This window comes from Perca fluviatilis, chromosome 8, assembly GCF_010015445.1.
Source record: "Perca fluviatilis chromosome 8, GENO_Pfluv_1.0, whole genome shotgun sequence".
NCBI lineage: Eukaryota > Metazoa > Chordata > Actinopteri > Perciformes > Percidae > Perca > Perca fluviatilis.
The window spans coordinates 19,508,086-19,533,778 of record NC_053119.1 but is presented as its reverse complement, the minus strand read 5'-3'; the positions used below and the strand labels follow the sequence as shown (position 1 = coordinate 19,533,778).

General features: G+C 42.0%; 1 protein-coding gene across 20 annotated transcripts in view; it reads right to left on the bottom strand.

The window, feature by feature from the left end:
- tjp1b (tight junction protein 1b) overlaps positions 1-25,693 on the bottom strand; it is a 73,829-nt gene that overhangs the window by 490 nt on the left and 47,646 nt on the right. For 6 of the 20 annotated variants that reach the window (XM_039808993.1, XM_039809007.1, XM_039809003.1 and 3 more), the window contains 27 exons: positions 24,356-24,412; positions 23,943-24,067; positions 23,723-23,825; positions 23,173-23,488; positions 22,687-22,820; positions 21,877-22,045; positions 21,602-21,746; positions 19,787-19,798; positions 18,276-18,409; positions 17,591-17,696; positions 14,693-14,843; positions 13,929-14,037; positions 13,619-13,838; positions 13,192-13,376; positions 13,001-13,096; positions 12,789-12,871; positions 12,479-12,689; positions 12,293-12,393; positions 11,840-12,190; positions 11,279-11,509; positions 9,336-10,193; positions 8,052-8,143; positions 6,726-6,941; positions 5,495-5,631; positions 2,738-3,209; positions 2,332-2,549; positions 1,214-1,357 (listed from right to left, as the gene is read on the bottom strand). In XM_039808993.1, the coding sequence (XP_039664927.1) occupies positions 1,214-1,357; positions 2,332-2,549; positions 2,738-3,209; positions 5,495-5,631; positions 6,726-6,941; positions 8,052-8,143; positions 9,336-10,193; positions 11,279-11,509; positions 11,840-12,190; positions 12,293-12,393; positions 12,479-12,689; positions 12,789-12,871; positions 13,001-13,096; positions 13,192-13,376; positions 13,619-13,838; positions 13,929-14,037; positions 14,693-14,843; positions 17,591-17,696; positions 18,276-18,409; positions 19,787-19,798; positions 21,602-21,746; positions 21,877-22,045; positions 22,687-22,820; positions 23,173-23,488; positions 23,723-23,825; positions 23,943-24,067; positions 24,356-24,412 (5,176 nt within the window). The remainder of the gene's footprint in view (positions 1-1,213; positions 1,358-2,331; positions 2,550-2,737; positions 3,210-5,494; positions 5,632-6,725; positions 6,942-8,051; positions 8,144-9,335; positions 10,194-11,278; positions 11,510-11,839; positions 12,191-12,292; positions 12,394-12,478; positions 12,690-12,788; positions 12,872-13,000; positions 13,097-13,191; positions 13,377-13,618; positions 13,839-13,928; positions 14,038-14,692; positions 14,844-17,590; positions 17,697-18,275; positions 18,410-19,786; positions 19,799-21,601; positions 21,747-21,876; positions 22,046-22,686; positions 22,821-23,172; positions 23,489-23,722; positions 23,826-23,942; positions 24,068-24,355; positions 24,413-25,693) is intronic. The other 14 variants (XM_039808996.1, XM_039809004.1, XM_039808997.1 and 11 more) reach the window with 11 other exon arrangements.

Genomic DNA, 25,693 nt, shown 5'->3' with positions numbered 1-25,693 from the left:
GCTGCTTACTATGAGGTTATGGGATTAGTTAATGCTTAATGGATCATTTAAGTGATATGACACCAAATTAGCTAGAATCCAGTTCCAAAGAAAAAGGGCATCTGATCAGCCTCTCTGAAAGCACAGCAGCACTGGTTCTCATAAAAATACGTAGCTGCTTTTGGTGGTCAGATGCAAAAATCTACATGTTGGTACACGACACAACGGCCTTTGTTTATCTTAATGAGGCTGGTGGCTCGAGGCTACCTTAGCTGCTACTAGCACACAGTAACTTGAGTTGCATTGTGGGTAACAAGCACCAGGTTTTGACAGGGAAGAAGAACGTGTGGAATAGAAAAACGACATTATCTCTGCAGCATCATAGGTCATCATAATGTAGGTGTACCCAATAAAGTGATCACTGAGCTTAAATAAGACACAGTTTCACACAAGATCACCATTACAGTACAAGTTACCTGGTTCAATTCTGTCCCCTCAAATAAAGTCATGATACTAATTTACAAACAATTACCTAATGTATATCCACTTTAAGTATAAATAGGCATTCATTAATGATTGACTATTCATATAAACAAATAGTGAAATGATAAATTCATAAGATATATAAATCTATAACATGCTGCTCTTCAAAATACTTAATTGTCATGTTAAACAATAGTATACATGTAAAAGGCATTCAAGGCTGGAAGTAATGATTATTTTAATTACCGATAAATCTGCTGATTATTGTCAATTAATTGTTTGGTCTATAAAAAGGACAGAACATAGTGAAAAATGGCCATCACAAGTCACTTGGTATAGCTTGTTTTTTTGGCCGATCAACAGTCAAAAACCCACCGGCATTCAGTTAACTGCCATATAAGACAAAGAAAAGTAGCAACAATTAAGGAGCTGGAAGTTATGTAATGTCTGACATTTTCTGTTGACTGGCTCAAATCTATTATTCAACTAAATGTTTCTGCTCTAGTGGTATTGTACTGTTTTTTCATTACAACTGTGTGGAAGCCCACATTTAGAGAAAAACAAGGCTCTTCAGTTTACATTGTGCATTAAAATAAGAAAACAACTCAAATCTTCAAACAGCACATGCATGAAGAAGAAGGGAGGGGAATACAGAAAACAGATGAGATGATTAAAATGAGACCGAAAGAAACTCTCCTCTCTAATCACAAAAGCCAGCCCAAAGACCCCAAAAGGACAGAGGACAGCGTACCCGACGAGGAGTCGGAGGATTTTAGAGCAAAAGACCAACCATCAGGGGTCATAGACGCACAGTGAGGTAAGCGCAGCTCCACCGGCTTCAGGAACTTGAGTCCATGGGGGCCACACATCACCAGCGGACTAAGCAGCGTTTCTCCTGCACGGATACACAACAAGATTTAAATTCCACGACTTAAACATGCAGGAATTAATCAGCACAAAGGGATTATTTATTACCCAATCAGGAGGCAAAATGGATTCTGTTCCCAGGCCTTCATGGTGAATGAGAATTAACTGTTAACCGACTTGCCAGGTTAATTAAATTACCATACTCCCCTGGTGCTTGATGTTAATTAAAAGAAATCCTCTAAATATAACTTTCTAACTGCAAAACCACTGTCTTGCCTGTAAATCAGCTATTTATTTAGTTCTATCTCTTTAGGGCTTTTATATCCCCCGTTCATACTTCTTCTCATAAAGATATGGTCATGCTTTTGTTTCCTTGTACAGCAGCATCAATGTGAAGTGTAAAGTCGTAGTTAGTCCAAGATATATAAAATATTAGATCATGTAGGCAAAATCAAATCTACAATTATCCAATAAAATGTACTGCTGAAACTTTATCCTGAATTCATTTAAAAAACATGTACATGTATTAGGGGTGGGCCTCCCGATACGATATCCTCCCGATACTTATGTCACGATACGATATTGCGATTTAAAACATATTATATAATATTACATACATTATAAAATATAATATTCTGCAATATCTTGTAATTAATTACCTATTTTTCAAAAATTTCAAATGATGTCCCCTATCTATTTCTCGGTTTGTTCATCTCACTTCAATTTTATTGCTGCAAAATGGGATTGTCAAGCAGACAAACTGACCAATACATATATAATAATAGATCAATACTTGGCGTCTGTGTATCGATACAGTATTGCCACGGAAAATATCCCGATACTGTGCTGTACCGACTTTTTCCCCCACCCCTAACATGTATGCAGTGAAATCCTGCATTAGATCTAAAACTAGAAAGTCACAAACTCCCTTTTTTACAGCAGTTATTATATAACTTTTTCTCTCAGATGTAGTTTGTTTCAGGATATAAAGAAAGGACTGACCTTTCTCCTTGTCGAGGGGGGGCAGGATGCTGTTGTCCCGGCACACCTTGAAGTAAATCTCCTGCTCTACGCTCTCGGGGATGGCACCCTGGGGGATGATGATGCTGACACCCGTCTCGATGGAGCTCAGGACCCCTCCGTTACAGTTGAAGATCCCCCGGGCGGTGGCCACCACTGTGTGTCCTTCATCCTCGTCGTCATCGTCCAGCGTGCTGGGGCTGAGGGACGGAGGCACAGAAGTCAGCATCATCAGTCAAAAGTGTAGGCAGAGAATAATGCACAGCAGAGGACACAAGAACAAACCCCCTGTGAACAAACAAGTCTCTTTCTGTCTTTCAGCAGCTCAGTAATTACCCTCAGAGAACTTCCTGCTGCTGTTGAATGGGAAAATATAGGAGTTTCTCACCTTACAGGGATGGCCCTAGGGATGGCATTGATGTTATTGTGCTGGTATTTGGGCCTGTTGTCCATAGTGCGCGTGAAGGTGTCCAGGCCACTGTCGTGATCCATGGGCTGTGGTGACAGCTGAGGCTTCCCACCGCTGTTGCTCACCACAGTGGGCTTACTGAGGAGGTCCGTCTTCACCTGTGTGTCGTTGGGCAGCAGGTTGTGGTTGAACTTGGGGCTCTCAAACTTGCGCTCAAAGGGCCGGGCTGAGCTGGTGTACGGCTTGGGGACGTAGCGGTTATAGCTAGTTGGAGCAGGAGCACCCAGCGTCTTAGGGGGTGCAGCATCGGTGCCGTTGACCGGGAATTTGTCGGGGAGGCCCCTCGGGGGCAGGTAGCCACCTGGTGCGGGTTCGTCCCTGCTGGCCGGCCAGAGAGCTGGGAGCTCGGGTTTAGGATTGGGTGAACTCAACGGCTCTGGTATGGAGTTCACTGAAAACGTATGAAGGAAGATACAGTCACAAAATACAGTCTTTGCCAAACTATTATATTCTTGCACTTTAGATTTTTTTTTGGATAAGGCTTTCGTTGCATTTACAGTAAGCACAATAAAACTGTATTGTTAACATTGACAACATTATATTTAATTATATATTATAATTTAAGAGGGGTGATAGAACGCAAAACCGATTTTACCTTGTCATAGTTGAAAAATGACAGTTTGGTGGGTAAATAGGACATACATAAAACCTCAATATCCCAATGACACATCTTTCCTCTGCAAATCTCACAATTTGAAACTGCCTCTGAAAACGGGCAAATCTCAACGAACCACCACGCTCCGAAACGGACGTACAAATATCACACTTTCTCTGTAGTGTGCCGCTAGCTATCGGAAATGTTACTGATCACCAAAACAGACGTAAAAGCATATTAACCATTCACTACACGTGATCGCTAGTAAACATATTACACTTGCTCTGCTAGTCTATCGTTCAGGACAAGACCCTGTAGCCTGGTGGTGGGGGAGTCTGCCCTTTCAAACTCCTACCTGTGTGTACAGGCCTCTTGGACACCATCTGAGAGAGTGTTCTCCTGTGCAGGACATGCCATAAGTCAGGAGAGGTGTAGTATCTTGCCAGAGAAGGCAAATATGCTGTTAAAGTTTGAAGCTGGTTGGCATACCAACTCAACAACATTTATTTTGTTGTTACTTGTTAAAAGTGTAACTGTTATTTGTTAAATTATTGTAGTTATGTGTTGTGACTTAGGTTTACTTATTATATATTTAAGTACTTTAAAACGTTAATATATTGTAAAATTTAAATAATTTTCAATAAAAAAAATAAATAAATAGTTTTCAGTTTTTCAAGAATCGGTTAGGAATCGGAATCGTTTTAAAAGTACCGGTTCGGCATCGGAATCATAAAAATCCAAACGGTACCCAACCCTAGTGCTGCCTGCTACATCGGACTACCAAACGCCGCTGCCCTGACAGAGCTCCAGGGCCTGCAGCTCGCTGCTCTCCCTCCCCTCTTCCTGCTAAATGGCCGGTGTGTGACCATACGCCCGCAATCTCTTACCGCAGGTTCCAGTTAATCTTATAATGGATATGTGTTGAGTTATTTAAACAAACGATTGGGGAAATAAACGCCTCTTGTCTCATTGATAGAGCCCGCGGTGAGCTGGAGTCCATCAACGGGAGCTAGCTAGCCTCCTCCTAACGAGACCTCTGAAATTCACAAAAATGCATTAAACTGAAATCGGACAAGTGTTAGCTAAGCTTTGTAAGACCTTTTGGTAGCTGTGATATACATGCCGTGACAAAATTCTAAGTGTAAATATACTATAGTTATGCCAAAAGTGTAGCTAGTTAGCCGCAATCTTTTCCCATTGTATTGAATAGGACACATAGCTAGCTAGTTGCTCCTCCTAACAAGACTCCTCACGTTCACAAAAATGCCTTGGGGTAGCTGTGATATAAGTGCTGTGACGAAATTCAAACTGTAAATACATTATAGTTATGCCGGCAGCTGCCCAGCTCCGCGGAGCCCCGGTAGTGCAATAATCCACAAACTGTGACTTTGACCTGGGTATGGAGCCCAGCAGGCTGCCGCTTTCTCGTCAGACTGTGTGGAGCTCCTAAAGTCTGACACGTCTTAACAAATTTGCAATTAGCCATAAATTTTTCATAAAACGGCCCATATTTGAGCTTTGTATGTTGATTTCTCGCATTAAAAAAGTCTCAGAAGTGAATTTGGTAATGAAACATTGCAGTGTCTGAAATATGAGACCTACTGTCTCGTCTCCAATGTGTGTGTATGGGGATTCGCTCAACCAATCAGCACGCAGTTCATCTAAATATTCATGAGCATACCATATTTGGAAGAAAAGCTCTTGTTAGAAATTGGGCCAAAACACAGGGATGCATAAGGGCCAATAAAATATCAACCAGGCCATTTTCAGCCCAACCAATGTTACATACCCTATTAAGAGACCATAAGGAATAGTGTGAAATACCCTATATAATCATTCTATCACCCCTTTAAGGCTTCACCTTGGGCTTAAAGGAAATTGTGAAGAACATTTTATAGACCAAAAGACGAACTGATCAATTGAAAAAGGAATTGGCAGATTAATCAATAATAAAAACAATACCTTAGTCGCAGCCTTGAACAGTAGAAGCGACACATCTTTGTATCTCTAAAATGTCAATAATGTACACTAGATAAGTACATGATGAAGAGAGTCAGGCAGGAAAAGTAGCAAAAGCTTACCGTCATTGGGGCTGAGCTTGGACAGTGTGTTGGGTGGGATGGCAGACACGGGGGGCCCATACTGTGATGATGGGCTGATTTGGGGCAGGGGTTCATATCTTTTTTCCACTGGACTAACCTTCTCTACAGACTCAACTCTGTAGTAGGTAGACACAAACAATACAGTTAACAAAAACAATCATGAGTCTGCAGCTGGTGTAACTAAAGAGCTCAGGGGTTTCATTTATAAATGTGGCATACGCACAAAATGGGGCTGAAAATGTGCATACGGCACTTCCCACGCAAAGGTTGTGATTTATAAAAATCAAACTTGGGAGAATGTGCGGTTCTCCACGCAAACTCCGAACATTAATACTGTTCGTGACAAAACCTGCGTGAAGAAAATTGCATTTGCCTATAATACATTCGTCTTCAAATTGTATCTCGGGGTGGGGGATACCACTAGTTGATGCTGTGATTTTGGCAAGGTGTCTACAATCACAAATTGTTGTAAACATATAAATACTGCGGTGACCCCCGCACGTAATGCTGCATGATGGCACTGCTGGCACTGCAGGAGGACTACGCCAATGGAAGAAACAGGAGAGAAAAGAGGTTTCAGGGACCATGACGATGACTGGCTAATATGCCGATTTAAATTCCCTAAAGCTGCGCTCTTGGATCTATGAACTGAATTGCCAGAGGGAAATGTCAGACAGCCAAGTGTTTTTTTATATATAAAGATTATATATAATCTTCAACTTTATCACTAAGGCATTATTAATATAGGTAGTCTATAGATCAGGGTTTCCCTACACTGCGAGAACAGGCCGAAATTATAATTCAATTTGCAGCAATTCCTGAACGTCTGAGAAGTTTTTTGTCTTTTCTCCGCCAGTCATGATTCGGCATAACGAAAGAACAAGTGCCAGGGTCATTAACCTACTGATCAGCAATCGTGAGGTGCTTTGCATTGACTATTTATGGTTAAAAATGGGTGTGTACACGGCGGATAAGAGGCTGATCCACGTATGCACACTTGTGGGTAATCTGTGATTTATAAAGGGAACATTGCTTACAGGTGTGCGTTCACACGGTTTTATAAAATCAGAATTGTTTTTTGCCGTACGCCATTTTGGGCTTTTGGACGTACGTACACTTTTAGTAAGGATCCTATGCACAGTTTTATAAATGAGACCCCAGGAGTTGTGTACATCAGCAACCAGTGCTGACATAAGGTGTGCAGTTATACCGGTTGTATGGGTAGGATAGTTGAGCTGGTTTGGGCAGATCGTGGAAGCGGTTCATGCCAGGACTGGGTTGGCCCATGGCCTTGCTGTCAAAGCTACGGCGATCAAAGTAGGACAACTGCTTCCTGTAGTACTCCTCATCCTCATCTGGGTCATAGTGGTTGGAACGCACGACATCATCCAGGGGTTTAGAATGGGGCTTCTGTGGCTCAGGGGCCCTGGAGAGGAAGCAAAAAAGAAACAACTAAAACAGCTGCAGAGATTTAAACAGTAGGGACAGACAGTAGGATTGGCCCGCTGCACAACGTTCTGATGAAAGAAACCTCATAAATCCTAAGTGCCATTTCAGTCTTGACGTTGCTAACAGTGCGCTCATTTGAAGACGAGTCAATGACAAGAAGTTATGTTTGAAAACAATCTGAATATCCCAGACAAGGTGAGGAGCTCACACGGACACTGAGACTAGTGCTGACCTTCTCACAATAGGGAGAAATGAGATTCCTAGTCTGGATCAAAGCAAAGGAAGTATATTGCCAAAATAAGCCTGACAAGCCGGACATCCAGCATCCGGCTTTGCCCATTCCCTGCTGGTATCTGTGTGTCAAAATCCCTTTCGCTACAGGAAACAACAAAGGCTACACGCCACAAATAGCAAGTTTGGAAAGAAAGTTGAGTCATGCAATAAGGCAGGTCTGCTTGGTTCTTTCGGGGAATGATTGTAAAGATTTACAAAGAATATGTTTACATCATTTACTCTCTAACTGGGACGTTTTATGACCGATTGTCAGGAATTGCTACGGACTAAGTTCACATTGCAATACACTGGTAAAAGGAAATTACGTTTTACCATGTATCCAGCTAATTTAAATAGCTCACATTACTGTATTGTGTGTACAGTTAACTGCATGTGGCATTTTCTTTTGCAGGGTGCAAATGTTCCACCAAAACAAGTTCCTTCCTGAGACAATTTTGCAGAGCCGCCGTCGTTGGATTATGATTGGTTTAAGTAAATGCAAACAACCCAGAGCGTTTTTTCCTCCTTTCCTAGAAAGTATCTGTGATGTAGCCAGACCTTACTCCACAGCGCTGTGGAGATAGGTCTGGCAATGGGAGACTATGATGTTCCTAATGACCATGGTTGGCCTTTGGATGCCTTTTGTGTCTTTGCACACCGAACCAGAGTCTGGCATGCTGCAAAGTGACTTGTGTCCACTAGGTGGAGCTCAAACAGCAATAAATAAATTCCAATGAATCCTTAGCAAGGATCTCAGAGTTGTCCTTCAATCACCTACTCTGCAGCCTGGGGTGCTGTAATGAGGACTACATACCTATAGGTGGATTTCTCTTGCTCCAGGTTGCTGAGGGAATTGGCTTTGAGGACTGGGCCAGGTGCACTTACAGGTTTAGGAACATCTGCAGGCTGAAAAGCAAAGGAAGGGCATCTCTTCAGTGCTTCTTGCATCTGATCCAGATTTTGTTCACATGAATGGATTGCATGCACATAGATATCTAGCCTGACATCTTACAGGCCACACAATTACAAAAAGTAATAGTAAGAGTATTTTACTAAAACAAGCTTGCAGTTTCAAGTCTCATTCTGCAGTTTTTTGACTGATGCATCTGTAGTTTGTGAAAATACCATTTGGCTTCTGTGGAGCTTTTTGGTTATCTCGTGCTGCTTTGAAATACTTAAATATCCAGGTAGAAATTGTTAAACATCTTTAATAGGTAAGAAAGGCCCAATCCCAAAGTCCGGACTCACAGACTCACGGACTTTAGTGCACGTTCTCGCGAAATTCGTAAGGGCTTAGGGTTGTCCCAATGTGGAATTTCAAAGGGCGTGAGGGTTTGAGTACACACTTACCGAGCCCTTTCCGTGAGTCTGCATCGCGGAGACTTCACCCCAAAGGAATTACCCACAGTTCAAAGTTGACGTTGGCGTTCACCGCGGGAGACCATAGGGAAACCGGAAATTACGGAAGTAAACAATAGCGGGAGAACACCCCCGACCCAAGCGAACAGAGCAACCTGTTGTCCAGCTTGTAAAACAAAAGTTTGGAATCAGGTAGCCGTCTCCTGGGCCTTGGCCGTGTGGAAAGCAACAAACTTAAAATGAAAATTCCCAAACCGGCAAGTGTCAGCAACATCTTTGTTATTAAACGTCGCCAAGGTAACATGTGATCTCGTGAAGTGCTGTCCCGATCCCATTCCTACCTATCTGAGCCCATGTGGCCTCACACACTCACTCACTTAGTACCTGAGATCAATTAAGTCTGTGAGTCCTTAGTCCTTAGTCCTCAGGGCTCACTTTGGGATTGGGCCAATGACTCCTTTCTGCCATTTAACCTAACATGACCCATTATGGTTCTAGTTCATTTTAGGTTAAGTTTCTTGTTAAGCTTTAGGTATTTATGTTTTTATTATTCTATTTTCTTATCTACCTCTTTGAGTGTTTGACATGCAATTTTCCATTTGGAAACTACTCTAACTACGTTAGCAATCTTTGTTAGCAATCCTTATAACTGTGATGAAGTTACTTTGGACTTTAGAGCATAAATAGCACAGGTTTGACCCAATGAGGTGACAGCTGTACACCTCTGTGAAGAACTTACCCTGAGTGCTGATTCTCCGCCTTCTTTAGCCCTGTCCATAGAAACCGACCGTTTATTCTCAAACATCTTGACTCTGTTCAGCACCGACTGTGGTTTCATGGCCGGGTCCTCGTCCAGGTCTTCCCGTGGCGGAGGAGGGAGGGGTTTGGAGCCCGGAGTGATCGCTGGCTCACCTGGAGATTGCAGGGTCTCTGGTTTAGGGAGTGGAATTGTGGGTTCAGAGTTCATCATAGGGTCATGCATCCCTGTCTTAAAACCCCGGTTTGGAGGCCCAGAAACGTAGGTGGGCCTCAGACCAGAGTCACTGTAATACTGCTTTGGGGGCTCCGGCGATCGAGGTGAATTAATGGGAAAGCCGTGAGGTTCTGCCTCATAAGGAGAGCGGGCATCATAGCCAGCAGGGGGCGGGGGTGGGGGTTCATCATAACGAATGGGCCCAGGTTTACTGTGGCGTCGTCTGCCATCATAGCCCACTGGTGGGGCCTCATCGTAACGCGGTTGAGGGGGGCTGTAGTCCCTCCCTGGTCCGTCGTCGTAGGGGGATCGTGGGTTGTAGCCCATGGGTTGCTGGTGGCCCGGCTGGTACCCTGCGGGCTGGGAGGATGAGGTCTGCTGGTCATAGGGGGGCCACTGTTCGTTGTAATGAGGCACACGGTTGTCGTAGTGCAGGTGTGAGTCAGTGTTGTGAGGCTTTGGTTCTGTGTACCCGCCTCCATCGTATCCGTAAGGCGGGTGGTCGTATTCACGGTATGGCTGTTTGTCCTGGTACGGCGGCTGGTGACTGTAGCTCAAAGACTGCTTCAGGCCATGGTTGATTCGCACAGGGTCCTCCATATTGTACAGATCTTTCTTGTACATCTGTGAAGAAACACAGAATGAATACATCCATTATATCGACATTATTTTGAGTTTTTAACAATCACCAGGTTGGAGGACAGAATGCAGTCAGGGAAAAATGCTTTCCCAACACCAGATTAAGAATAATTTAAAGATTAAATGCAATACTGGAATATAAACTGAAACCTTGAAGAACTGAACATGTATAACATTGACCAAATCATTACAAAATACATCCTTCTACCATACAATTAAATAAAAAGGTAAATTCAAGTGCAATTACACAAGCAAACCTTTGTCCGTTATTCAAAAAGTGTTTTGAATGCCTGTTTGACAAGATGCCTCTCAAGAATGATGATAATAATCCATATGGACACAGCTGGGTTTTACACAATAACACATTTTATAAATAGGGAACTAACAAGCATTTTGCACATTTCTGAAAGGCCTCATTTCAAACATATGATGTGTAGCCTGTAGACAGCAAATTTAGTTAAAGTACTTCCTATGGAGGAGGATTCATTTGTTGACATCTACTCAGGACAAAACTACTAAACAGAAGACACAATGCAGTGTGCTAATCTGCTGATGTAAGTTTTTTTTTTCCATAGGGTGAAATGCTTGATAGAAATCATTACCAAGAGTACTGTCTGCAGGTTAGCTTTCATCATGCAACCAACATTCAGTTTGCATCTAGTGCAACGTCAAACTACTGGCACTACAACAGACAACACATTACGATGCCACTGTAAGTGCTACTATCGTTCATCTACAGAAGAGAGTTAAAGCTGAAAGGAACCCAAAAACATTAGGAGCCATGCAAAGGAAGTAAAAGGCAACAGTTAGGGCTGGTTGTGGATGTCTTCACCCCGGTCAAAGACTCAGATGTGCCAGTCCTTCTGGTCTCCCAGCCCACTGTGGTGCATGTGGACTAGTCTGTCACACATTTTCTCTGGGAGCCAGAGGCACACAGTGGGCTCAGTGAGTCACACAGTGTGGGCATGTCATGCAGAGAGCGAGTGGAAAGCATGTGCGAGAAGACAGGCAGTTAAAACAGCAGGCTGGGGCCCAGGCCCGGTCCAAGAGGCTGGTGCAACAGCGGGTACCTTTGGTTCTGGACCAGGCGGTCCAGACGGGTGGGGTTCATGTGGTGGTGGTGGGGGCTGAATAAGCTCAGGGGCAGGGCTGGGGCTGCTAAGTGAATCAGCCTGAGGAGCTGCGGCTGCAGCAGGCGGCTCCTCAAGGTGCATACCCTCAAGCTGTACAGGCTGCTCAACAGCAGGAGGCGCTACCACCGTCGGAGGCAACGAGGGCATGGGCAGAGCAGCCTCATCTTGCTGTGAAGTATTGTTAAGAGACATTTATAACACAGCCTGCCTAGGGCACACAAAGTACAGCTCACCGCAACACCATGATCTTCTTCCTTACACTGAATCAGTTTTACACCAGCCAGAGAATGTGGTTAGTAGATAGCATACCAGTAGCTTCTAAATTACTTATTACCAGTTTATCACTTAGCAAAGGACATTTAATCTTAACAAAGGTCAGGACACAACACTGAACACAAAGGAGCTATTCCTCAGCTCTGCAGTACTTCTGGCCATTCATCCATCTCTGAAGGATGCAGCCTGCAGTGGCCTGCCTGCCAAGCTAGATATGAACTTTACCTGTTGCGGAGCGGCCATCTTGAACCCAGCAGGGTCAATGCGACTGGCTGGGTCAGGCTGCACAGGATGCTGGTATCCAGGGTAACCAGGGGTGTCCTGAATTACAGGTGGGTCTTCTCGCACAGGCTCGGAAGAGCGGGTGATGGCGGGCTCCGTGGGAAGACCCACCTCGTCGTTCAAAGTCTCATCCAGTTCCTGGTCTGTGTATGCTCCACCCTCTGTGTCGGTGTCCTCATAGTCAGAAGTGTGGCGGCTGTCCGTGCTATACATGGAGTATTCACTACCTGGCGCCGACAGGTAGGACAGACGGTCGTCGTGGATGTCCAAGTCATCCTCTGTAGTGCCATCCGCCTTAGCAGAGCAGAGAAATGATCATCTCAGTGTCGCTCAGTCAGACTAACAGGAATCAAAAAATATTGTTCAGTGAAATGGAATGAAAAAACCGTCTCTCACCTTGCCCTCTGACACCCACACCAACTGGTTCTGCTGTTGCTGGATTGTTTCTTTCAGAGCTCCATACCAGCCGTCATTCATATTGTTCAAGTTGATGGTGGCTAAAAGAGAATCATTTTTAGTCACAGTCACTTCATAAAGAATCAAACATGTAAAAAAGACAATTTACACTCTCTGCACACTCACTGGTGAACAGGTGGTGATTATTCTTCCTCAGTTTGATGGCTCTCTCATAGAGCTTCCTGGCACTCTTCCTGGACTCTGGACACAGTCTGGTCCTCATGTTCTTCACACCCTGCTTAGTATCAGGATTTAGGAAGACTACAATTGGATACCACTGAGCATAGTTCAGCCTGTCCACAGCGTTCGGCGTAATGTCCAGGACAGCATGTTTGTCCTTCATGAGATAAAGACAGGAAAGAGGAGGGATTAAAAATGTATCTCTGACAAAATAATCTAAAAACCTACAATGCTGTTTATAAGGAGGCATACTCACTCTGTCAATGATCTGCTTGATGGTGTGAAGACGGATGATTCCTGAACTACGCTGGTCTGTTCCAGCATCTCTCGGTTCACTCTCTGGAAACAAGGTTAGAGGGATTTATGAAGAAAACATTTTTAAGTACTAAAACGTTTAGTGTAAGTTGATGTTCACAATCAACTGATCTACAATGTACTGTATGTGCAGTATAATACATACAAACATACTTGCTAGCTCAAAAAGATCGGGCTCTTCTCTGGAGAGCTTTTCTCGAGCAACATCAGCGATCGGCCCAAATATCACCACAGGTCTCAGGAAACCAGCTGCACAAAAGAATACAAATATTAACAGACTCAGAATGCAGCTTCAGTCTCACACTGACATATTAGATGATTAGATTAGATGTTAGATTCCTCACCCTCTCTCAGTACAACTCTTTCATAAGCCGGGAACTTTGTTTGGACAGGCTGAGAAGAGAGGTCCTCTCTGCTTTTCCTCAGGTTCCTCTTTGAGCTGCGAAGACCACGAAACCTCCAGAAGTCAGCCCTGTCACCCCCTGCTGTTTTGGGGAGAGTGTATTGCACACTGGACAGCTGCTCCGCTCTGTTGATCAAGGGCAGAAAGAGACAGTTCTTAATGTAACACAAGCTAATGGATGTGTCATAATTTTGGCAAAGCTAACCTTAACTCTGCCAATACCTAAGGACAATATATGGCAATGATTATCATACCAAATTGAATATAAATAGGGGGACTGACATTTATCAAGCATGTCACTCTTTGAGATAACTGACAATTCAAGCCAAAGCAGACGTGTGTCTGTCAGGATGTCAGGATGTCCTCACCTGTTTTTGTTGGGGATGATGCCCCTCTCCACCTCTTGGTGGTTCTTGCCAATGCGAATAGCCAGCCAGGAGCCCAGTTTCCCGTTGTAGAGGGTGTCCACCACACGGAACACCTCACCCTTGTTAAAGCTTAACCCATACGGAGATTCCTTCTCATACTCAAAGTGAGTCCGAATGTAGAAGGAGTCGCCAACATCCGACTCCACGATCCGCCGATACACTGAACAGGAGAGAGCGAGTCAGAAACATTGGGCCAATGTGACAGATATAAATTAATCTCTTGTCTCATCTCCTTACTCACTTCACTTACCATCTTTCTTCTTCTGGGCCAGAATGGTGACCTCTTCACCCTTAGGAAGGTCAAGGAGGAACAGCACCGCCTCCTCTCGGATTATGTTTGCAAAATCTACATTATTTACCTGAAATTTAGGGAACAAAGAGGTTACTGCTTTATGCTTTTGACAAAATAACTTCCGTGTTGTCGAGTACTTCTAAGCTTAAGTAAAGGAGTGGGCTTCATTGTTCAAAGCGTGGGTGACTGGAGGTGTGAATCTCCATTTAGAGAAAGGTTTACATAGCTCTTCCTGTTCTCAGTATTGCCTGGGTAACTGCAGGTTTTACTGCACTGCAAAAACTCAAGCCATTCCTCTTTATACTTGGAAAAAGGAGGAGGAGGTACAAACAGAGAGATATATGACTTTGAGGAAATGGGACGAACACAGCGAAAGGAAACACGGTTTTCTGTGTGTGCTCCCTCGGGGCCATTGCTAAGAGACCAGCCTGGAGGTACAGGAATTTTGGAGCTGCCAGTGTGTAAAACCATGAATAAAAAAGGGAAGAGCTTGAGGATGCATACCCCATAAAACATGGCTGTTTACAGACACTATCAGTTCCCTATTGTAAAAACAAGGAGAAGAAAAAAATGATCCTTTGTGACATTTAATATCAGCTCTAAGTTTAGGAAATGTAACTCCTTGCAAACAAATTTTTACAACAACTCTTAAATTAAAAAACAACCACTTGATTTCAGCTGTCAGGTGATACACTTGCTGTGTTAAAAATAAAGTATCTCACCCTGAGAATTTGGTCGCCCTCCTCCAGGCCCTCCTTAGCAGCTGGGCTATCCTCAAGCACTCCGGCTACAAAGATGCCCACGTCATTCCCCCCAGCCAGCCGCAGCCCCACACTCTCCCCCTTCTTGAACTTCACCAGCTTCATGCTTGGCCTGAGGGAGGGGAATACAGACAATAGTTAGGCTGATTTTCTTTGACATGACAACATTTGATGGCATTTCCCTCCTTCCAATGCAAAATTCAATTTATGAATAGTTGAGTGACTCTTGAATGGAAGCCAGGTTTCTCTTTTGTTGGGACCGTTTACTCTTCAGTGAGATTACAGAAGATCCTACAGAACATTTTAATACATTTCAATAGTTTTGCTGAAGACAAAAATAACCACAGTAAACCATTTGTCTCACACACAAACACTGATAGTTGTGCATCCAGTCATATTCAAAGCTGCTTATTCAAATTGCCAGGAAACCACTGTATGCCACAAAATACAATTTTTTTTTAACAGCATTGAAATCTATGTCTTTTGGGAGCCAAACTAGGACAGTGGCCATTTAAAAACGTGCCTGTTTGGTAGAGCTGATTGCTTGGCCAGTGGTATTGCTGCTTGTAGCTTTCTCCAGATCCATTGTACCCCAAAATAACTTAGAGGGACCCCAAAGCACTTAATATGCAACCCCACTGGATACCACTGACTTACTGTGTACTTCTACTTCAGAAGAAAACATTGTACTACTACATTTACCTGACAGAGAAATGTTACTGGTTACGTTGCAGATTTAGATTTTACTCACAAAACTTCACAAATTTAAATGTGGAGTAATCACATTTGCCTCATGGACTCATGGCGGTGTGCCATGCACCACCCATCTGGCCCAATAGGAGAGCCAATCAGCAAAAATATGCATTAATCAACCACCAGAACCAGATCTTGGCTCAACAGCATTCAGTGGCTTTATTTCAGCTACTTCAATGTTAACACAGTCACAGTTCAACAGAATGGCAGGATGAAAACAACATCGTAGTTTATAATGATTCTAGTAATGCATGCAACGTTGGCTAGGCCTGTAACAATTATTACATAATTGTCTAATCACAATTATTTTACATAATCAACATTTCTTTGTTTAAACGCAATTAATTATTAACATTAGTCCTAATGACATGTTGATGGTAATAGTCAATTTTATGGTCATTTAAGAAAACAATTAGAGATGGCCCGATACTATTTTTTGGTTCCCGATACCGATTCAGATACTTGAAATTGCGTATCGGCCGATACCGAATACCGATCCAATACCAGTGTGTCATATATTTTATTATGTTTTAACAGCTGTATGCTACTATCCCTGTATGGATGTGATATGATTTCTATCTTTGTTGTCGGTCTGGCTCAGGTTAAACTCTTTGTGAAACATGAACAAACGCAAACAATGAATGCTACAGAACTTTCTTTTATTATGCGGTTTGACAGTCCGTTATAACAGAAAAAGAACATAAATAAACTACTTTAACGTAGATTTTCTTTAGGGCTTTATTACGTGGTATCGGATCGTTACATAAACTCCAGTACTTCCCGATACCGATACCAGCGTTTTAGGCAGTATCGGAGCTGACAATCTCTAAAAACAATACAATGTTTTATGATAATAAAGAGGTGTGGTTTACTTCCTAGGATGTGTACTTGTGTTATTAATATTACAGATTACACCCAGTGATGTAATCTGTAATCTGGGTCACATTACAGTGGTATAACCAAAATATGTAACCTGGGGTTCATTCAAAACTTGTTTTTGTTTGAAAAAGTAACTAAAGTATTTTAAAATTTGACTGAAAGAGACAATTATATTGTTAATCGCAATTATTTCTGCGACGATTAAAGGTTTAGTGCGTAACGTTTTCATATTAACGATGTCCGTTACAATTAAGCCATTGCCAAATGAGTTGCTACAAAGCTAATTAAGACTATCAGCGCCACACAAATCTCTCTGTATTTCTCAGTATGGCTATGTTCAGAAGATTGTGTCGTCCAGAAACTTGACTGAAGATAATTACCTTTTCTGAAGAGTTCATCATGTTTTTGTAATCCTACGTGTCCTCCTTGGCTACTAGCAACTGCATGGGGGAGGGGTGGGTCTGTGCGCGATCAAGGAAGGCTTGTATCATGTGGACGTGCCGACAGTTTTGTTATCATTACTTAGAATTCCTCATGGGGGCGACAGAAACTACGCACTATAGCTTTAATTGTACAGTAACATTTTGAATTGTTACAGCTCTAATGTTGGCTTCTTTTAATATATCACATATTTTCACCTTGTGTCAAGGAGCTATAGGTGTACTTAACATCAGATTCAAATAGGCATATTATTTGCTTGTTTTAACGGAGGTATTAACGTTATACGTTTTTAGTGGTGAAAGTTAGTATGGCAACCTCACACAAGAGTTGCGATATTCCTGTAGACTTTCCGCGCATGCTCGTAAACTCCAGGAAAGTGAAGGAAATTTAGTTGGTAGAGAGCCAGAGCTGGTGAACCGCAAAATCAATGAGCCCGCTAAGGATGTAGCAACCCCGCTGCTGTACAGAGCCTCGTACAACAGCTTGCTGCGTGTAACATGTTTTGTGCTCGGATTGGTTCGAAAGACACACAGACACACACAGAGGGTCCTCAATTTATAGTTAGATAACTGAGGGAGCATTTTGAAAACTGTGACCAGTTACTCAAAGATTTGCTGTTGTTATGTGAACTGCAGTTAAAATTCCTCCCACACGGTTGCCTTCTCTTTTTAATGAAGTGAACTGAGAACTTATGGAGTGAGGTGACTCACATAGTAGTTTTTGTTTTGTAGATTTTAAGAAGACTTTAATATTTGATGGTGGGACATATGATACTGTAAATATTACCGTAGGATGCTATCGTCATGGGCAGCGCTTGGCACAGGGGCATCAGAGGGACTGACTGGCAGGTCTACATCTGGCTGTCCAGGCTGAGCATACACTGGCTTGGGCTCTGAACAAAAACACAAACTCAGGTTATTGATGAAGATAGATGATGAACATGTAAAACATGTTTAAAAACAAAGGAATACTCCCTCAAACACAGTCACAATCTAACAATACTACAGACACATGTTAGACTGAGAACAAGTACACTAAAGACAGAACACAACTGTTCAAAATCACACACAGGCAAAGTGTTATCGCACAGACACTTGCGCATAAACACACACACTCAAGGCACAGAGTGTCCTAAGCAGAGAGGTCAAACAGAAAGGCAGCAGAGTGCTGCAGGCTGGGGAGGAACGTCAGACACGATCAACTCATACGGTTTATTTTCACTTGGCTCCAGGCAAACTCAGCCAGGCTCAGCAGGCGTCTGGATCTAACTTTTTTTCTGATAGTGCTTTTAAAAAGGGCAAAAATGACTGGTTCAAACAGGATTTCATTTTACCATCATGAAATCATTTAATGTTGTACTGCTTATGATGGACAGGGAAACCCACACCAACATGTTGTATTTGCTCACAGGTACAAGACACAAATTATGGGTGTCTTACACAAAATGATTCATAGCTGATTTGTGTCTGACCTGGGAGTGGTGGGAGCGTTTTCTCCTCTCTAGCAATAGCCGACTCCTTTGGTTTGGGCAGAGGAACCTCCTCTGGTAGCTTCACTGGCGTTGAAGCCGGCTTCGAGATCCGGTCGTCATCACGACTTTTGTGACTGCAGACAAAAATAGATGTTTTTGTACGATTTCTCTCTATAAAAAGGAATATGTAAGATTATAAATAGTGTATTCTGGAGATGTAGAGCTTGGAGGCAACCGGGGAGCTTTAAGGCTACATCTTGACTACAGGCCGTAAACAACTCAACACAAAACCCAGAGTGGGTGAAATTTTCTCCTGTCTGCAGTCAGAAAGGAAAAACAGGTAAAAGGAACGTTCTCGTGCCTGAGGCTGAATCTTAATCCTGAAGGTCACCACTTTGTCTTTCCACTCTTTTATGCTCTATTTTTAGAGCAGCTTATCTAAAGGTGTCAGAGTGGATTCTGTCCTCCAGGTGAATTTTACTGTGTGGCTCTGGCTGTAGACCAGCAAAGGTTTGACTTCGATGCCAGTTAGGCCACGTAAACTGATACACAGTGACCCTGGCCAATTACGAGTCAGTAAATGATGACAGAATTTCCTTGTGTTTTGATAAATGCTGACAATCCTGTTGTGTTTGAAAATTAGTATTCAGACGGGAATAGTAGGCAAAGCAGGTTTTATGGCTCTGACTCACAAGGCTGCTCACTGGCACAACTTTACTGGCAAGATACTGCTTTTATTCACAGGCTGTATTCACAGTAACCATGCAGGACTCTGAACTGGCTGCAGAAGAACAAACTTCTTTTTCAACCTATCCAGGAGGAGGCCCTACTTTTAACTGCCAACTTCCTGAACTGAAAAAAAAGGTCACAGGTCACAGATCCAGGTTCAGATAACATCCTGTCCCAGCATCTCCTTTCTGCTAATTAAAATACTTATTAAAATGTGCTCCAGTAGCCTAGATGTGTCATAAATAAATTATTACAACATATTGTTGGTTTTGGCATCTTAGTGAATCTTGGTGAATATTGCCCCAAAAATATATATTGCAACCGAAATAGAGCAAAATCAAGCCAGACATCCACAGACATAAAGAAAGAGCTTACCAAAGCTCATACACATGTAAAAGGGGAGACATTCTTTTGTTCCTTCATTGTTGGAGCCATATTGTCGTTGTGCCAAACTTGCTGTTTGCCAAGCAAAACGTTCAATAGACACAAGGATCCAGTGACACTTTCACAGGACTCTGTCATCTCAAGTCAAAACAAGATGTGTCACTGAATAATTGATGCTGTAAAGCATCACTCCAGCAATATTCCATTAAGTAATAATTTGCTGTTATAGTCATCGTTCCAATAGAGAAATTATACATTTGAAAATTAGTGATTTGTTCGTTAAAGTCCTAACACCTAAAACGAGACCTACTTGTCTATTAATCTACATTAAATCTATTCAGGATTTACTACCACTATTATTAGTAACTACTCACACTGAGTAATGGTCACAAACTTACGGTATTCTCCAGCTGTTGACGTATAAAAGGGAATAAAAAGGGCAGACAAATCTCATTAAGTGAGTGTTGGTGAGACTGTTCTTATAAGCATTCTTGCTTTTTGCAATGCAGTTTTCCTGTGTTTGGCATATAGCTTCACCATCAAGACTTTTCCAGTTCAAACAAATTTGCAGTTTTTGAAACTGTTGAATAAAAAAAATGCTTTGTTTCAAAATCACAAAGGACATTAACCTCCAGACACGCAGTAATATACATTACAGGCCAAACGTTTGGACACACCTTCTCATTCAATGTGTTTCTTTATTTTCATGACTATTTACATTGTAAATTCTCACTGAAGGCATCAAAACTATGAATGAACACATATGGAATTATGTACTTAGCAAAAAAGTGTGAAATAACTGAAAACATGTCTTATATTTTAGATTCTTCAAAGTAGCCCCCCTTTGCTTTTTTTGATAACTCTGCAAACCCTTGGTGTTCTCTCAATGAGCTTCATGAGGTAGTCACCTGAAATGGTTTTCACTTCACAGGTGTGCTTTGTCAGGGTTAATTAGTGGAATTCTTCCCCTTATTAATAAAAAAGCAAAGGGTGGCTACTTTGGAGAATCACACTTTTTTGTTAAGTACATAATTCCATATGTGTTCATTCATAGTTTTGATGCCTTCAGTGAGAATCTACAATGTAAATAGTCATGAAAATAAAAAGGAAACGCATTGAATGAGAAGGTGTGTCCAAACTTTTGGCCTGTACTGTAGGTTGAGCAATGAACTTTTACACTAAGTAGAGTTTTGACCCTAATTTTGACCAAGAATGTCTCTTTTGCAGCTTAACAGTTGACATATATTTTCCTCGGGTCAATAAGCAGTGTGAAAGGGGAACAACTCTGGTGCGCTATTGAGTTGAGATGAAGAATTAATGAGGTACTTTCAAACAAGGTTACAGGCACAGAATTGCTGAATGGGCTGATGGCTGGTATTAACCCAAACATAAAATCGAAAATCCTTCACAACCTTAAACAAAAAAAAGCCTGTCTTAATAAATGTTGATAAATAGAAGCACATACATTATGACCAGATCACTTACATAAAAGCTTTTTTTAAATATTAATATAGGGCTGAAAAAAATGTTTGAACTATTAATTAATCTGCTGAATATTTTCTCAATTAATCATTGTTTTAAAAAAAATAATAAAATAGTAAACAGCGACCATCACAATTTCTAAAAGCTTACAGTGATGTCATCAAATTGCTTGTTTTCCCAAACCTAAAAAATAAGTTGATTATCAAAACACATATTTTTCTGTTTAATTGTTTTAGCTCTACATTATTGATATGGAAAACAGGGTCGACCTCTAGCTCACCCGGTAGAGCGTGTGCCCCATTGTAGGCTGAGTCCTTGGCCTGTGTATAAATCCGACCCACGGCCCTTTACTGCATGTCATACCCTCTCTCTCTCCTGTCTATCTGTAGTATCCAATAAAAATGCATAAAAAAGCCAAAAACATGGCCAATTAAGTGGTTGTAATAATCTAGTTTTATTAATATTAGTAACATCTTAAGTGGTAATTTGTCACTGCTGTGGTGTTTCTGATCAGTTTGCAGTCAAATAATTTTTCCCTACTGAGATATCAATTTGTTCTTGGATTTTTTAAAGTTGAAATCTTAATTATTGTTGGTAGTCGATTGCTCCTTTTTATATCAAGTGGAGAGAGAAAGTAGCAGAAATAAACACAAACTGAATCTATATGAAAGTGACAGATTATAATTTTACACTGTTGCCTAAAATATAGATTTGTGACGGATGGTCTTTACCTGCCATTGCTGATCTGTGGGGGCGAGTGTCTGGAGTGGTCTGAGGGTTCAGATCTTCTGTCTGGAGAGCGAGAGCGGCTTCTACGATGTCGGTCATGTGATCGATTGGATTGGTCGGATGCCATAGAATGGATATCTGAAATGTCTGATCAAACAAGAGCCACTGTTCAATGACTGAATTCTGAAATACACTCTGACTCAAACACACTGACACAAGTCTGGCTTTTCAGCTGCACCCCATATCAGCTGAATCTAAGACTTAACACCACTCTCACCGTCTCTGTCGGAGGCGTTGGCTGAAGGAATGCTGTCATCGAGGTCAGGGATGTTCAGCAGGGTCGCCCTGTCATCCCTCTGAACAACCATTTTTAGCTTGCCCTTTGACCTTTCTATGAGCTTCTTGGCATCTATCAAGGAGAGGTTCTCTGTCACTGTGCCATTGATCTGAGATAATCAGAGAAAGAAGCTATTAGGCATGGCAAAACAAAGAACAGACAGATCATTTCAATTCAAAATAAGATACATCAAATAAAGAGGTCTTTGTTTCACATTTGAACCCAATTAAATGGTCATATGAGAAGTTAAAGCACAAGATCACATGCAAATTAAGTGCAACATTGATTATATCTGTCAGGGTCAAATCCATTTGTAAGCTTCAGAATGAGCTGTCCATTACTAACTTGCACATCATTTTGACAATTCTTCCTTTAATCATTTGAGTAAGCTTTTTATTTCCTAAGTGCTGGCTTTTAATGAAAGTAACATGATGTGTGAGAGGGCTGGATGTGAGAAACAATTGATTCAGAACAGCTACAGTTATGCACAAAAAGCTACATAAAGCTGTTAAAAGAACTGAGCTACATCAAGCAGATCAAGCTGCAACTGTAAGTGCTGTTACGCAACATTAGACTGTAGAAAATATAGACTAACACATCAGTACAGTGAGTACTCGTCAATTCTTTTACAATAACAATTCTTCTCTCCATCTTCATCAATACAAAAATGGAAAAAAAACTAATAATGTAATGTAATTTCAATCTTTTTATTCATGTTTAGTATTTTATGATATGATATGAAATGTTCACCAGGCTTCTTGTCTCCCTCTTCCTCACCTTCAGAACAACATCTCCTTCCTGGATGTTGCCATCCCTGGCTGCCAGGCTCTCAGGGGAAATGTCCTTGACAAAGATGTGGCTGGCCAGGCGCAGGCCATATTCTGCTTACAAAGTGAACGACAACAACAAAGACCATGTTAGCACAGAGTTCACGTGTCCACACCGCACTGACTGCACTTTACTGTCAAGCTGCTGCTCCCACTTGGATTAACAGTACTGAGTAAAGACGATTAATTGCTCTTTTACTTAGATTTACTTGAGGAAACTTGGATTTTGCTGTGGCTGGCAAGTTTTGTTTGCTCTGGCAGTTGATCAATGCTGATTTGGATCTCTTAGTCTCTCCTTAAAGGCTGGCTGTCTGGTAATAGTTGGGTAAATAAAATGGCAGGTGATTTCCTGGATTACCTCAAAAAACGTTGCCTTCCTTTTTGTTAAGCCCGACTTTGTGAGCCTCACCTTCATTTTTGCGGGATTTGACAAGTGTGACCTTTGCGGGACGTGGGGGCAGGTTGTGTGAGCGGCGGTCTGAGCGTGGGGAGAGACTTCTCTCCCGCGAGCCGCTGCGTTCACGTTCGCGGTCCCTTCGCCCGCTGCTCCGCCCGCTGCGCCTGCCCATGGCCCCGCCCACACCACTGTAAGCGCCGCTGCGTCCGCTCCGCGTCTCGTATATCTCTTCATCATAGCTGTCCTCCTCCTCGTCATGCTCTGACATAGTTTCCCTCTCCCCTAGGCGGCCCATGGGGACATGCACCTTCCTCTTCCGCCTGATTGTCTGGCCAAAGGAAATGAGATATGAGATCAGTTACAGTAAGAAGAATCAATCATGTATATTTCTCCATTAATTAACTGTGAAATATATAAGAAATGTCTAAATGCCATACATTAATTTTAATATACATATGACAACACATTGTAGTTCCTGACTTTAGTTTTACTTTCAACAACTAACCACAAAATACTCAAAATAGTTTCCTAAAGGAATTCATAATGGGAATTTTACACTCACAATTTTGGCAATTTTCCCACTTTTACGAAGCTGCTGGACTGCATACGCGTGCTCCACATTGTCCATGGAGACAGCATTGACCATAACAACTCTGTCATTTTCCCTAGAGAGGGGACACAGAGATACGAGACATGCTGGAGTCTTTCTGGAGCAGGAAGGGTAATTTAATACGAATAACTAGAAATCTGACCGCACTTCCATTAATAGAACAAAATCTTACTGCAGTAGGCCTTCTGCTGGGCCTCCTTTCAGCACATCTGAGATGACAATGGAGGTCTCGCCACTCTGAAAATGAGGGTTATCCCGACCTCCTGATATGGCTATCCCAAAGCCAAACCCTGGTGCCTGCACACAGAGAAACATAGATTAGGATGTTGATTTAGCAGTCTGAGCAGACTAAAATCCTGAACATTATACAAAGGTCTGACAGAGCTGACTGACAAAAGAAAGGTCAACTTTACATATGCCATTGAGACTCTTAATCAAATCTACAGTATTACAAAACATACACAAAATCAGTATTTTTTTTTTCAAATAGGAGGGGGGCGCAAGCAAAGATAGCATAGAGATACTGGGACCAGGACAAGTTTCAACATGGGCCAATGTAAAAAGCATCTGAGGGACGACACCTACCCTGTGTAGTGTTACTGTGTGCTGTTCCCAAATGACAGTCTCCTCCATTGCTGCGCTCTGGAAGACAGACACAGTACAGTGTGATTAACACAAGAAGTCCAACCGAGTTTAGATCCAAAGACGCAAAATTAGGCAGCCGGAAAAACTGATGCCGTCTTATGACACACAGATTTAGTTATTCACTGTAAATTATGTTTTGAGCAAAAACGTCAAAAGTTCACTGGTTCAAGCTTGGTTTTCCAAGTCTTCAATATCTTTGGGGTTTGGACTGTTGGTTAGACAAAACACTGCATTTTAAAAATAGGACTGGAACTAACGATTACTTTTGTTAGCGATAAATCTCCAGACCATTTTGGTATTATTTTTTTCTGTCAAGAAAAAAACAAGTCACAGAAAATTATTATTCAAATTAATAAATTGCAGTCAATATATCAGTGTTCAAGCCAGTTTGCTCCTGAAATTTATTTACACAGCAGCATTCCACCAGAACTGTGAATTTAACCTTTTATCTAGTTCTGCAGGATGGTCCATCATCATCTTTTTCAAGTGAATAATGTGTACGTTATCAGCACAATCTAGCTAATTGCCTTTCTAATGTGTGCACTTGTGCTTCCAGGCACAGATGGACAGTCAGTGCTTCTGCAGTATAACCATTATCTTGAGTTAAGACAGCGAAGAAGACATAATGCTTAGAGACTAAAAACCCACACAGAAGAATTAAGTCTAAAACTGTACACATTTTGAAATTGACCGACTCCCATTTCCCCTCTACTAAGTTAAGAGCTTGTTAAAAGAGGGAAGCAGTCTCTGTGTTTCTGGGCTTCTCACATGCAAAATCTAATAAGGACTATACACATACAGGGCCACACACAGCCGGTTATTGAGTTTGTTTCAGGTTTTACACTGTTACCTATTTACAGTGATACATATAGCACTGTGTTGTGCTTGGTTTTATCTGCAGCACATCTTGCTAAACTGACCACACAATATCAACATACTCCTTTATAGTAGATCCACAGTATGAGGTCCCATGTTTACAGTGCGTTGAATACAATTATACAACAAAGCAATGATAAAAACAATGCTAGATACAATGAGGCCATGCTGACAGTACGTCTTTGATATTAAAGCACACCCTGCGTCACATTAACATCCAGAGAGGATAAGATGAAGGTCGACTCCTTCAGCTGTTAGGTCAGCACTGTCCTCTGCCCCCCACAGCTCACTTCTTATCTCATCTCTTCTTCTATAGCATTTTACCTCCACCACAATCTCACAGCACTTTATACATTCAATGGCTGCCTATAAAATACTATCAGGTCCATCCCTTTGGGGGAA